We start from the raw sequence: 13,828 nt of genomic DNA on the forward strand, positions 1-13,828 counted from the left end.
AAAGCATGCTTGTAACCTTGAGCAAATCTGCCACTGGTGGAGTACCATGTTCCTTTCCAAAAACATTCTGTGGTAAAGAAACTTCTAATAGACATCTGTGCCTAGTGATAGGCTGTGAACCTGTTCTCTTCTTTCGCAGCTATTTAACTTATTATTTGCCAAAAGATCACTCTTGCCCCCTCCAAAGGAAGCCAGTTCAGCTAACTTGGAGCCCATCTTCCTTAGCACACTGCGCTAAGTTTCCAAGTATGGTACTGTCCTTCGCTAAAACACAAATCACCCTCTTGGTCCAGCCATTCAGTATCTCATGGTCTAAGTAATGTGCCCCACACCCTGGATGCAGTAATTACATTGTCAAACAGTAAGGTGTTAAAAGGTTCTGAAATGTGTAACAGTATGACTCTAGACTTTTCTTGAAGTCTCTTCTCATACTTCATCATGATCGTGGCCATTGTGGGATCAATATCCAGTGGCACTGTTACTTTGTGGGCATAAAAGAGCTCCACTGGTTAGAATATTGTGAATCCCTTTCTTGAGAAGCTTTCTGATAATGAAATCAGTACATTGTAACAGAACTGGCTACACATTCTGTTGATCACCTTTGTCTCAGCTCATGGAAGCTCTTCAGCTAATGCACTTAGCTTCCCTGCTGTCAAGTTCTTTATGAGGATGCTTCATAACCAGTTAACACCACTCTGGCCTGATTGAGGTGCCCCACCTACCAGATAACAAGCATTGGCATAGCCAATAGGTCTCGCCTTGGGACCTTATAAGTGTTTAGTTATCCAGCACAATATCCTTGGTGCAACAACGTCAACTGTTGCATGGCTAAACATTTATAAGGTCCCAACAAAGAGTATTCTGCTGTAATCAGTCCCCGACTATTACACTGAAATGTTTAGTCACAGGTCACCCTGAATATTTGTCTTCTCCAACTTTTTCTTAGATGCAGGAGGCCGTTCATTCAGTATAACAAACGGCGCAGAGTAGGGGTCCAAATCTGCAGTCCCTCGTGCCACACTTTCACAAACCAAGATCTCACAACATGCACCCAGCCCAACGTGCGTCACGTCTCCATACCTGCAATCAAGTGCATTCATTGCCAGCATCTCTCTCCTGGGGCCCAGGAGGAGGGCTGCACAGCTCTATGGCACGGACGCACAGAGCAGGCTAGTTTTTGAAAGCGTGGCCCCTTGACATGAGCCAAGGGATAATTTTGGGCACGGCATGGTGCGCCAAGAGCAATTATTAGCTGCCTAATGCAATCAGAAGCCCTTTTTTGCTGCATCCATGCAGGCAGGGCGGAGGGGCGTGCTCAGGCGGAGAGCCCTGTAATGAGTGTGGAGTGGGGCTGTCTCCGACGACTTTATACACACACACATCAAAGATACTGTCCTTATTAAGAGATCGTCGTGTCGAGCACAGAGACGGGGGGGGGTTTAACCTGAGGCGTCCAGGACGAGCAAGGGTTTAACCTGGAGCCGGAGAGCGAGCAGCGGCCATGTGTGGGGGGGCTGAACCCGGAGCCCCGACATTGAGCCACAAAACTCAAGCAGGACTCAGGAAGAGTTTGGTAATTTAACCTGGAGCCCACAGACCTGAGGGGGGCTACACCTGCACACTAGTGGCTGTGGTGTCTGACAGGGGGTGAAGGCAGACACCAGCGAGGGATTGAACCAGGGGCCCGCCCGACACCAGGAAGAGCACCGGCAAGAGCTTTGGACCCGGCAAGCCACAGGGGAGTTGACACTGGAGCTCCGAGGGGAGCGGTGGGAACTGAGCCTTGAGTCTAGGGGCCACAGGGGGGCTGGACAGAAATCAAGAGCCTGGGCGGGGCAGAACATGGATGTGCTGATCCAGCAATCAGACAAGAGATGAAACCAGGTGTCCTGCAAGCAACGTCGGGAAATCGAACCCGCAACCAAGTGGGGGTTAAACACGGAACCAGCTGGGGGAATCGAACCTGGTACCAAGCGGGGTTTGAACATGGAACCAAGCGGGGTTTGAACATGGAACCAAGCGGGGTTTGAACACGGAACCAAGCGGGGTTTGAACATGTAACCAAGCAGGGTTTAAACATGTAACCAATCTGGTTTTAAACACGGAACAAGCGGGGTTTAAACATGGAACCAAGCGGGGTTGAACACAGAACCAGTGAGGAACTGAAGGTTTAAGTTTGTTCGTCTCCTCCCGTCTCAGCCGGCTCCTGGAAGAGGCAGTAAGGAGCCAGTGGAGGGAAGGAAGGGGTAGGGGAGGGGGCTTTAACAAGCGGGGCTGCGCAGACGCGAAACGAAAACAAGAAAAAAAAAGCACGAAAGTGAAAGCTAATTAGAAAAAACTGATGACCCTGCGTGCGCCGCTGCTCGAAAAAGTACGAAAGTGAAAGCTAATTAGAAAAAAACAGATGGCCCCATCGTGCGCCGCTGCTCGCTCCCGCAAGGTGGATGCCGTCACACGCACAAGTGTATAAAAAAATCAGACCGATTCCAAAAGGTCATCTCCTAGAGTAGCGCATTGGGCGCTGCGCTAGGCTCGACCTAAAAAGGACAAAATGTAAAAGTTTTGCGCTCCTTAATGACTTGACTCCAAGCTAGGAACCTCAGGCCTGTGACACTTTCAAAGTCAATCATGCATGTGACGGAAAGATTTGTTCTTCTGGTCTGTTGGTCCAGGGTAGAGTCCTGAAGTTCAACAAAACCTTGCACAGCATGACGTCTTGCAAACAATCCTGCTCCTTTTGATGGGTTGGTCTGTTGACATCATTGAGTCTGCCTCTCACTTCAAAAGATGCCAGTTTACCAGCTTGGGTTGCTGGGTAATTCAAGGCCCTCCACTAGCTGGGGTATGGGAATGTCTGATTTGTGAGTTCATTTCCTGAAATGACTTGTGCCCCATTTCATGGCCTCCATCACCGAAACCGAGCCATTCTAAACCTGTCTCGGGCTACCTCTCAAAATCAAGAGGGTGCATTTTGACCTTGTCCATACCTGCTTATTATGCGTCAGTAATCTGCCAGACTTGCCGAGATAAATGGGGACTCTGCTTCATAACTTGCTATTATTATTTCCGTTCATTGCTTGGTGAGTTCATTGCTTCCATCCAATAGTCTGTAGAAGTTGCTTTTTGCACTACTGTCCTCATGTTATGCCATCTGCTAGAAGAGACTTTAGCTCAGTAGGTAATATCTACCAGCTCCCCTGTCCTCTTTGGGGAAAAAAATGGTGAAACCTAAAATGGCAAGTAAATCTAAATGCCAGGCTAAGTACCTCCACATTGTCAATCCTTTAGCAGCGTCAGGGCATCAAGCGTACAAAAACAACATCCACTGAGACAGTTTGGTTAAAACATGGACTTCTTTTGCACACGTTTCAGAGTAGGGGTGCTGACATCAATGTTACATCGTCCAAGTCACCCAAGCAAGAGAGCAGTGCTTAATTTGAGCTGGTGGTTGCCGGTCGAGTCCCCTGCACTCATTTTTGGGCACTTATTTTTCTGCATCATAACCGAGAGCAAAAGAGGAAAAAAACATACAAAGTGGATAGACGGAGGAAGAGAAAGACGGGGAAAAAAAATATCGCAAAGGGATAAGTCACGAACCTTCAAGAAAGAGTTAAAGGAGTAGGAAGTGTCTAACCGTGGATGAAAGGGGATGAGGTTGTAAGGGAACATAACTGTGGGATTCGGTGCGTGACATTTAATTGCGCCTGCCGTTGGCTTCTGAACCGAGCTTCAGTTACCTGCATTCATTCGGTTACAAATTAAGCATAGCATGAGAGCAGTAAAGGTGTGGTTTGTTGCCAGCAGGTGTGCACTTTTGAGCACACGGTCACATATATTACAAAAGTATGGTGTGGTAGCACACTGTCATTTATAGGTGGCACATTTTTCATTAAAAGGGCCACTAAATATGCTTTCAAACCTATATAGCACACAAATGACAATGTGTGGAAATTGGGTTTCAGTAAATAATTACCATTTGAATCTCACTAAGTAAAGAGTCTTGATTTGTTTTGCTCCTATTAAAAATGCTTGTTAAAATGACACTTTTGAAATTACAAAAAAGGGCTTCATCTGTGCTTGACTGCTGTTAAATTTAGAATTTTTGTACAGTCCATTTGCGGGTTTAAATGTAGTTGTGGAAGAAAAATGTGACATCCTACAGATTTTCATTTCACACTGCCTGCTGCAAGATTGTCGAATAGTTCACTTTACAAAATTCTCCCACTTTGTATTCCGACAATTAAAAGTAAAGTCCAATCTCCATGTTAACCAAACAAGCAGCGATTTTTTAGAAGACGGCCGATAGTTGACCTTTGTCTTTGAAGGCACGGGAAACGTGTGCCAGGATAAAAACTACATTTAAAGGCATCTTTATTACTCATTCACCTTCTGAACGCCAGCATAGTTATTTCTGGGTTACTGCAACACCCCTGCACCCCAGTTCGGAGTGGTAAGTTGGGTATATGTTTTTAACGTGTAGGGCAGAGGTGGATTTTCAAGTCCGTTTTATTTTTACATCAGTTTTCAATTTTGATTTTCAGGTGTATTTTAATTTTGTTTAACAACTTACCTTTGTCCCGTTGCCCCCACCTCCTGACATCCTCTGTTGTAGGGTCTGTTCAGCCCATGTGCCTTCTGGCCTCTGTCCCCAGCTTCTGGCAGTGGTCCTCCCAACTAGTGTCCTGGTGTCCAGTGCTGCAGCTCCCTGGTTACCAGCCTTTTACACACACAGTCACAATGGAGACTCTTTCAAGTGCTATTATTACGTCATCTTTTTGTGGGTGATACCATGTGGTTTCAGACTAAAGAGTGAGCAGGCCGTGGCATTGACGCATTTCTTAATGAGGTCACTTAGTAAGCAAATAAACTTTATCGAGCCGTGTGACTGAATATGGTCCTGTGCTTCCTGACATACTACCTCCAAATGTGTTCTCGATTTTTCTCTCCTGTTGTGACGGAACTCCCCTTTTAAGCCTGCATGTAACTTGGGGCTCGTGACAGCCGGTGCAAGGCCTGTGATGTCTCAAGTGTTCCATCCACGGAGCTCTGCTTCAGCTGTGAAGGGATGTGGGGCCACGCTGCACCCTTGTCCTGGGACGAGAGAGGGGCAGCATAACTTAGCTGTATATTAAAACCCCGCCAGCCCTTCAGTCTGCTCATGGCACCTGCTAATCAGAAGGTAGACCCTTTGCATGCCTCCCAAGCTGGCCATCACACCTTCCCCTGTGAAGGAGGCAAAAGAAGGGTGATGGGTATACTACTCCACCTTAAAGAACCAAGGTAGGATGGAGCAATAACCTTGTAAGATCAGACCTTCTTTCTTGCACGTGAGAGTTAACTCACTGGGACATAGGGTTGATGAGCCTTTGTTAGAACATTCACAAATAAACATTCACAAATATTAATACGCAAATTAAAAAAACGGACTCGTCTCTGCCATCAGCAGCGAAGATGAATTATTTGCTGTGACGGCTGTAGATAGAATACCTGGTCCTGCTCTGTTTTTTTCCGGTTTTGACCGCTGATCACCTGTCCAGACTTTTGGTCCATGCAGCCTGTGCAGTGAATATGCTGTTGTTGGTTGGTGTCAGTGGCAATAAAGAAGTTGTAACATAACGCTCGCTTCTGGCCCTGATATAGAATTTCCTATCCTAATGTTAAGTGTGGTATTTTGGGTGAGGACAAGAGATGTGGTGCAACATTGTCACAGTGAAAATTGTACTGCCTGTGTGTGAGCCAGTGTCGCAGAACGATTTGTCAGATTGAAGAGGTGTTGCACATTTTTGCAAATGTTTTTTTTCCTGAAGGCCTACAGGCTGGAAGGTGCATGAGCGTGTGTGTTCTAAATGTGAAGAAGTGGATGTCATGCATTGGGCTCAATGATATGCTCATATTGTGGTAAATTGAACATGACCGCATCTATCCAAGCCAGTGTCTCAGAAATGTTATGAAAGAGGAGAGGAGCATGTTTTTTTGTTGTTTTTTATTTACATTTTCCATACGCATATTGATGAACCCATGAGACATTTGTTAGGTGCCGCCAATGAAGTCTAGTGCTGAAGATGGGTCTTGTTTGCAAGGAGATCAAGAATATCTTGGGATTTAATGCAGGAGAGCTAAGCTGAAGGCAGGTAATACTCATTTATTTGATAGCCCTACGACATAAAATGAGATCACTTATTTTTTTTTCCTCCCGCATACAGAGTAGCAAATGACTCCCCTGTTTTCCGGTTTATTCTAGGGGACTCATTTTGAGTGGCTTGTTAAATTCCGTCCCGTGCGCAAACCCCTGCTACAGCACAGGGCGGAATTGCGAGTTTGGTTTTATTTAGCACATTCATTAAATATCAGATACGTTAAGAAACCCAACATTAGTAGCATTTCGGCTGGTCAAACCTGCCAAAATTTTACAATGGAAAACATGCAGTATTTACAGTGTCAAGCTGATTTTGGTGCGTTAAACATCCAAATCTTTATGAAATTCCTTATAAACTCCTAATAGGTGTTATTTTTAGCGCTGATAAATAATGTACCCGTGGTATCATTATTTATCGCGGGTGAGAACGCCCCAACTTCTAATCAAGCCCTAAGAATGAGGAGGCTGACGGGTGTTATTTGTAGAACAGAGGGAGTCCAACAGTTGACAGCTAGTGGAGTGCTTGCAAGGAAGGGGACATGTGATCCTGTAGTTTGAGATGGAGACGACTTCTTCCAAAGGTGTTGGCCTCTGAGATGCAGCCTGTTGACAAAGCACAGACAGGAAACTGCAAGCAATATAGTGGCTTGCACTCAGTGAGGTAATACCAGAAAAGAGAACACCCTTTTAAAGACTTCGAGTTGAAGAACAAATTGATATCTGGTTTAACTTAAGTAGTCAATGAGGTATATTTCCAGGATTGCTCACAGACTTTGAATGTGTACAGATTGTTAGGTAAGGCCACATGTTATGCCCAGTGCCACATCAGGACTTCAGTGCTCCTGGTGCTTAGATTTAAGTCGTTTTCAGTCATCTGATTATTGACTGAAATAAGTAGGGCTCCCATGACTGTGTGATATTACAGGTCTAATATCAGAATAATATGATTGTTGTCTGACTTGTTGTAGCAGATAGGGACAATAGACTGTATCAAGCGGGGAAGGGTACTGAGATTGAATTTTTGCAGTAGTCTAGCAACAGTCTAGTCCTGCTGAACCCCTGAAATGACAGGGTGACGCTAGTATATGTAAGGACTAGGAGAAGAGATTGGGACATGCTCTGAAATTAACATGGAGATCCAACCCAACGTCTTATCCTGGACACCTGCGTTGGAGAGATGGAGGAAGAGAGTGGTATGAGGATGTACCGTGTCTAGCTGGATGCTTGTGGCAGCTCTATTTCCACCTGATGGTGCTTTGAGTTCATCGCAGGTGGCAGTAAGATCATTCAGTCTTGTGTCGAGAGTTGCGTAAATACTTATTCCTCTCAGTATACTCCATAAGTTTCAGGTCCACAACTGATCAAATACATTTTGACAAGAAATGCCACTTTTATAGTATAAAGGTTTATTGACTTCAAGTCCTTGCTTCGACACAGGCCTGAGATATGACTTTCAAATCGCTGGTTATCTTTCCAGTTTTGAATGGTGTGTAGAGAATGGTTTGAGTGCCTGAAATAGTAACATACCCATTCCCCTGTACCATAATACCATGTTCTGTATCCCGACCTTTCATGTAACAACCAAACACAGATTTACCTCTACAGGATGATGCATTTGATCTATTCATTAAACAGTGGTGTTTACTGCCTCTGTAATTACAGGAACTGTGAAGGTATGGGATACTAGACAAAAAGGTATACCGGTCGCCAACATGGAACCTGGAGAAGGAGAAACTAAGAGAGATTGTTGGACTGTAGCATTCGGTAGGTAATTAGTTTGCTTCACTTTGACCTATGTTCATCATTGTGGAATATGCAGAACATTCATTTGCATGCTACACCCTAGAGGCCAACAGTTAATATTGTCCATCAAATCACATAGAAAATGGTCATCGTACACATTGTCCTATATGCTTTTGCACCACTTCTGCTGCTTCTATACTATGACACAACAAAAAAAGTTTGCTCAATTTTTCACACATAAAAGGAGGGATCCAAATTTGGGGCTAAACCAATTGGCCTGTTTAGTTAAGTGATAAAATTGCCCGCAAGCACATACTTTCATGTTCTCTGATGTGTTGCTTCTTTATGGGAGCTGATCTGTTGACGTGCACTCCTGATGAACGCACACATTTCTGTACAATAACAATCTGCCCTTTGTAGGTTGCATTTGCCAAAGCTCTTTTTGTAGACAAAAAAATACTTGACTTACTGACATGGAATTCTCAGTCCCCGTACCCAACCAATATTTGTGTGTGATATCTACAGATCAAATGTCCACAAGCAGCGTTCAGCTCAGTAAGCAGGCTTCATTACAACACTGCTGCCTTGTGGTCCATTCAAAGTGCATTGTCAGCTGTTCATGGATTTTCAAAAGAGAACTTATGCTTGTACGTGTACCCAGGTGATTGTTGTGACTGTGGAAGCACTGGAAGCGTTGACTTTGACAGACAGTTGGGGGGGAAAACAAAGGATAAAGAACAATAAAATAGAGATATCATTTTTGTTAAAGGCGATTCGTCAGGTCACAGCTACACTCTAATAAGTGAATTAGTCACTTATTCCTATAGTTATTACAGCCTTGCATTCATTGAAAACACATTAAGCCACAGTTGTTATTTTGACTAGATGAACAGTTTTCCTATATTTTAACTTGAAAAATACTTAGTTTGCCATTTCTGGTTTTCACTGGTGGCACTACTGTTCTCAAAACCAGGGTCTGCTGTTGGTCCTTAGTTCTTTTACTTTTTATGCAGTCTGAATGACATCAGCAGGATTTTGGAGAAACGCTTCCAAAATATCTGACTTCATGACATATGCTTGTCTTTTATCTAGGACATGCATGCAATCAACAAGAACGTGCTGTGTGTGCAGGATATGACAATGGTGATATTAAGCTGTTTGACCTAAGAACCATGTCTCTTCGGTGGGAAACTAACATTAAGAATGGGGTAAGGTCCCAGAACGTTGCAATATGGTAAATATGAAGTTTATGTTCAAAGTGTTACACCTTTGTTATGTACTGGGCTCTGTACACGTTCTGATGTGTGAAAATAAGCGTCCTCTACTCCTACCCATGTACTACCTCTTTTATGTATTGATCACGCTTGCAAACATCTCTTCCGTATGCCTCCTTGATGGGTACATGAGTTTTGCTTAACATTTTTTATTCATAAGGCTCCTCCTGCCTTTCCTGCCTCCTTTTCACAGCTTTGATGCAGCTCAGTGCAGCATTAAGTGCTTACAAAGCAATCACTATAACATTGCATTAATTCCTGCTCAAACTACAAAGTTTGCGCAGCTAATTGTAGCAATTTCTCTTCTGAGAAATGGATTACTACCATATTTTGGCTACTGTGCTTCACTTTTTGTTAAATCCACATATTCGTTTGAGTAGCAGAGCTGGTATATTAGGGAAGTCTCCTACATCTAGCCCAATTTCATACCTATATATAATATATAGCATATAATGCTATACGAGCATTATCCTCTGTAGACCTTGCCATATACCCCTCTTGTGCAATACTTCACTTTCTCCTATCTGGAGTACTACTGACGGCCCTCTCATACAATCCTGAGTACATGCCACTGCCATGGTGATCCTGGAAGATGGCTAGCTTGTCTGACTTGTGCTCTAGTTAACGCTGTCATAAACATTAAAAGCAATTCTTATTCTGTGAAGTATGTAGTACACAAGTCTTCTAGATGTGTATCTTTTTATTTCTCTGAAGGCTTTTGTCCCCGTCATCCTTCCAATCTTTGGTACGGGTCCTCCTCTAACTTTCCTGAAAATTTCAAATGCTTGCCCCTCGCCCCTCCAACCCTCTCCCACCCAACCCTGCTGCTGATTCAAGAACTTCTCTTGGTTACATTCCACGCCTTTTGGTAAAAATCTGGTGCAGGGGTTCAGTGGAATTAGTAGTTCTGCAGTGGTATTCACACCAATCTATTGCCAATGGCTTGCTTGTCATGCATTAGTAGTATTTATAAATGTCTTCAAACTTGTACACTTTTGTATTATTAGAAATAAAGGAATCCTTTCTGGACTAGGCCTGTCAAATGCTACATAGACAGTTGGAGTCTTCTAACTTAATGCAATAAAATGGTGAACTCCCAGCTGAATTAAAGTTTGAATACAAATGATTTTCTGTTTCCATTTAGAACTGAAAATTGGCCTCCTCTTGGCTCCATTATTCCCTGGCACTTACCACTTAAGTGATAAACAATCCATATCAACTTGAAATGATAATATATACATGATACATCATTGAAATTGATATTTTTCTAATGTAAAAGACTATATGCAGGTACCAAATTCACCTCTAATCGGCCCCTAGGGTTCTGTTCATCTGATGGACATATGGACACTGGCACCCTGTGGTTTTAAATTCATGGACAGTATATACATATGAAAAAGCACTCCAGAGGCAGCATCGTCTTATTCAAGTGTCTATGGCTATCAGTGAAGATCCTACGATGCAGAAACTTACTTTGGCTCATGAAATGAAAGTGGTTATAGAGATTTGCGAGAACTTGAAGAGTAGTATTGTGGCCAAGATGATGAATGATCACGAGGTTAGGATAGTTTATGGGCCAGAGCCATGGATCATCATGATTTATGTTTGCAGTTCAAGCTCAGTGGGCGATTAGTCCATGTAATAAGACAAATTAGGTGAGGGCTGTGGTAAAATTAATTGAGAAGAGTGAGTGTAGCCACCATTCTCTGAAAAGCGTGCAACAAAGATCGAAGAAAGGAATTTCTGGTAGCTGATTGGAGATTAAATCAGCAGGAAGATTTGTAAGGGTGGAACTAGGCTGAAGGGTAGCTCAAGTTGTACTGCAATGATGAAATGTAAGAAAACAGTTTAAAAGTTATTCTTGCACTGACTTTAGCAGAATCCAGTCCATCCTCCCAGTCAGACTCCTCCACAACATTTCACATTCTGTTGGCTAAATTAAAATACCGAATTCTATTCAAGAAGTATCTCAAGAGCTGGGATGGCACCTAGAAATAGAGATTATTTGATGAGAAGTACTACACACTATGGGGAGAACACAAAGGATCCATATCAAACTACTTGCTCTTGGTTTCTCCTTTTGTTCCTTTACACAACTGAATGCAGGTCAACTTGGCACCACTTATTGCAGCTGCTGTCAAGCTGGAACATGCACACATTTCTGAAATTCATAATTGAAAGTCTTATTTGAATCGGAGTAACTGCAAGCATGAAAGTGAGACGCTAACAAGCAAGTAGGCATATTTGGGAGTGTGTTCATTCTTAGGGTCCTAGTGATAATGTAGTACTGACCACAGAGGTTCAATTCATAGAATATACCACAAAGGATATTCCTAAAAGCTGTTATTCATTGCAGCCGTACTATTAATTAATTCAACCTTCTTTCTGCCGTACATGCTTTCTGCAATGTATTTTTTTCAGATCTAATCTGACATTTTTGCCTTTGCCTGTTACAATTAATTTGTAAATAACTTGTATTTTGCTGTGTGTTTATACATGTTCCTGTTTTGCAGGTTTGCAGTGTCGAGTTCGACAGGAAGGATATAATAATGAATAAACTGGTAGCCACTTCATTGGAAGGGAAGTTTCATGTTTTTGACATGAGAACACATCATCCAAAAAAAGGCTTTGCTTCTCTTGCAGAAAAGGTATACAAAACTAAATAATAGTTTAATCATCCCTTTCTGTCTAGTGTGCCTTCACAATGATGCGGTTCAGTTAGCTGAATTTTATAAACTTCGACCTGCAAGGGCTATATTGAGATGAGGCATAATAGAGAAGTCTTTACTAAAAGTGGTATGAACCTGAATGAGTCTCGTGTGAAGAGGGAGCTTTGCCAGTAGGGGCCAGAACTTTAAAGGATCTATCCAATATGTATTGTCTACAGTATCTACATATTCTCAAACGCCAGAGATATTGGGCCCAAAGATATCTCCCTGGGTAGTTGCTTCTTAAACTAAATCCTACAGAAGATGGGATAGAACATAAGCGTGGCAGAGACAAATCCGTGGGCATAATAGCAATTTCTACGATACTTCTACATATCTTGGGAAACTCTTAAGAAGACAATAGTTAGCGAAATCCCGTAGATGAGACATAAGCCTACAAGCACAGAAACAGCCGACCCCACACATATTGCATGAGGCAGGGAATCCACTGCTAAGACGTCAGATGGAAAAACAGGCAGAGGAAACTGCAGCAATCTGCAGGTCGATTGAAAGTGGCCCTCCGCTCATTCCTGAAAACCCTCAAATCAGAGATTATTCCTCCTAGACCTCCCTTCAGAGTCCTCCGCTTTTTCATCCAAGTTCACTACTCTTTTCTGGAGCGCTATGACTGTGTCTCTGAGGGTACGCATCTTGGTTTGTAGTATGGTTACATTTTCCTTGGTGGTAGTGACCCTGTTCGCCGCCTTCCTTAAATCACAGTGTAGTAGGTTGACGTCAGTGGTCACTGCGTCTATTCTGTGCACCATGTCTTCACGTGTTGACTGGATTGCTTGTAATACGTCTAGCAATGAGGGAGGCTCCTTGTTGCTCCGAAGGCCTCCATTGTCGCTCCCCGTCCCACTCTCCGCCCGATTCTCTTGAACATGTAGGAGGGGCATGGTGTAGTTAATTATCTTGTTAGTCTGCGACTTGGTGCCCTAATCTTTCACCATGATTGATCCATGTTGGAGACTTAAGTTGTAGTGTTGAGATCCCGTCGATAACTGAGTTTCTGGATTGATCCACTGTAGCCCCTCTGTAGCTAACTTTCCAAATACTGCCCCTATGTGCTTAATAATCCCGTACTTGAGGTACACGACGAGCGATTATAGTAGTTTGTATCTTTTTTGCTGCTCGGAGTTCTCTATATGTTGTATAGCCTTCCTAACCTCTGGGCCACAATGCCTGCTCACATGTGTTCACTGATCCTGCCTCTGGTGGGTGCCCAACTTTTTAGTACGTATCTCTGTCCAAGGAGGGATGGTGCGTGGTCTTGGCTGCTTGATTCTCCCTGTTTTCCCTCCTCCGTGGCTTACAAGTGATTTTGGATTATTGGGCTATTATGCTTATGCCCAACCGTCCACCCGTGCCACTGTGTGTTAAGCAACATAGGTTATGAGTGGGACTGGGCTAGCTCCTCTCTGCTTTCACAGTTACTGCCTCCCCAGAGAGCCCTACCGTGGCCCTGCTTCTCAATCTTCTTCTGTCCGATGAGACCTCTTCTGTGGCCCCTTATGGCTTACCATATTACACAGTCACATCCCTGATCTTGGGTCGCCTGGCAAGCCCTCTCTGAACTCTGCACCGGGCCGCCATGCAAAACCCCTCATTCACCATGTGTACCGTGCCGACTTCTCCGTCTTTATGCAGCTCTTCTGAAGAATGGCGGGAAGTCTGTCAGGGGGGGGTCCCTCTCAGGCCATCCGCCTGGCTCCGGGAGCTCCCGTACCTCCGTCGGTAGGTCCAGGGACTGCTGATATTCTGTTGTTCCCTTGTGGGCGAGGCTCAAGGTCTAAGACGTGCGCCAGCACATCCGTCGCATCGCGGCCCCACTGACTCCGCTCCTCCGACCGATCCCTGTTGTTGGGGAGAGAAATCCCCGCTTCCACTTCCATGGAGAGGCAGGATTAGGAAAGCGGGCATCGGGCGAGCAAAGGCCCTGGTACCTCGGCTTCTCACAATGTCCA

General features: G+C 44.0%; 1 protein-coding gene across 1 annotated transcript in view; it reads left to right on the plus strand.

Annotated features, from left to right (window-relative positions):
• The window catches only part of DNAAF10 (dynein axonemal assembly factor 10), a 98,946-nt gene that overhangs the window by 69,274 nt on the left and 15,844 nt on the right, over window positions 1-13,828 (plus strand). The window contains exons 4-6 of the mRNA XM_085612504.1: window positions 7,799-7,900; window positions 8,972-9,087; window positions 11,667-11,801. Of these exons, the coding sequence (XP_085468630.1) occupies window positions 7,799-7,900; window positions 8,972-9,087; window positions 11,667-11,801 (353 nt within the window). The remainder of the gene's footprint in view (window positions 1-7,798; window positions 7,901-8,971; window positions 9,088-11,666; window positions 11,802-13,828) is intronic.

This window comes from Triturus cristatus, chromosome 6 (assembly GCF_964204655.1).
Source record: "Triturus cristatus chromosome 6, aTriCri1.1, whole genome shotgun sequence".
Lineage (NCBI taxonomy): Eukaryota > Metazoa > Chordata > Amphibia > Caudata > Salamandridae > Triturus > Triturus cristatus.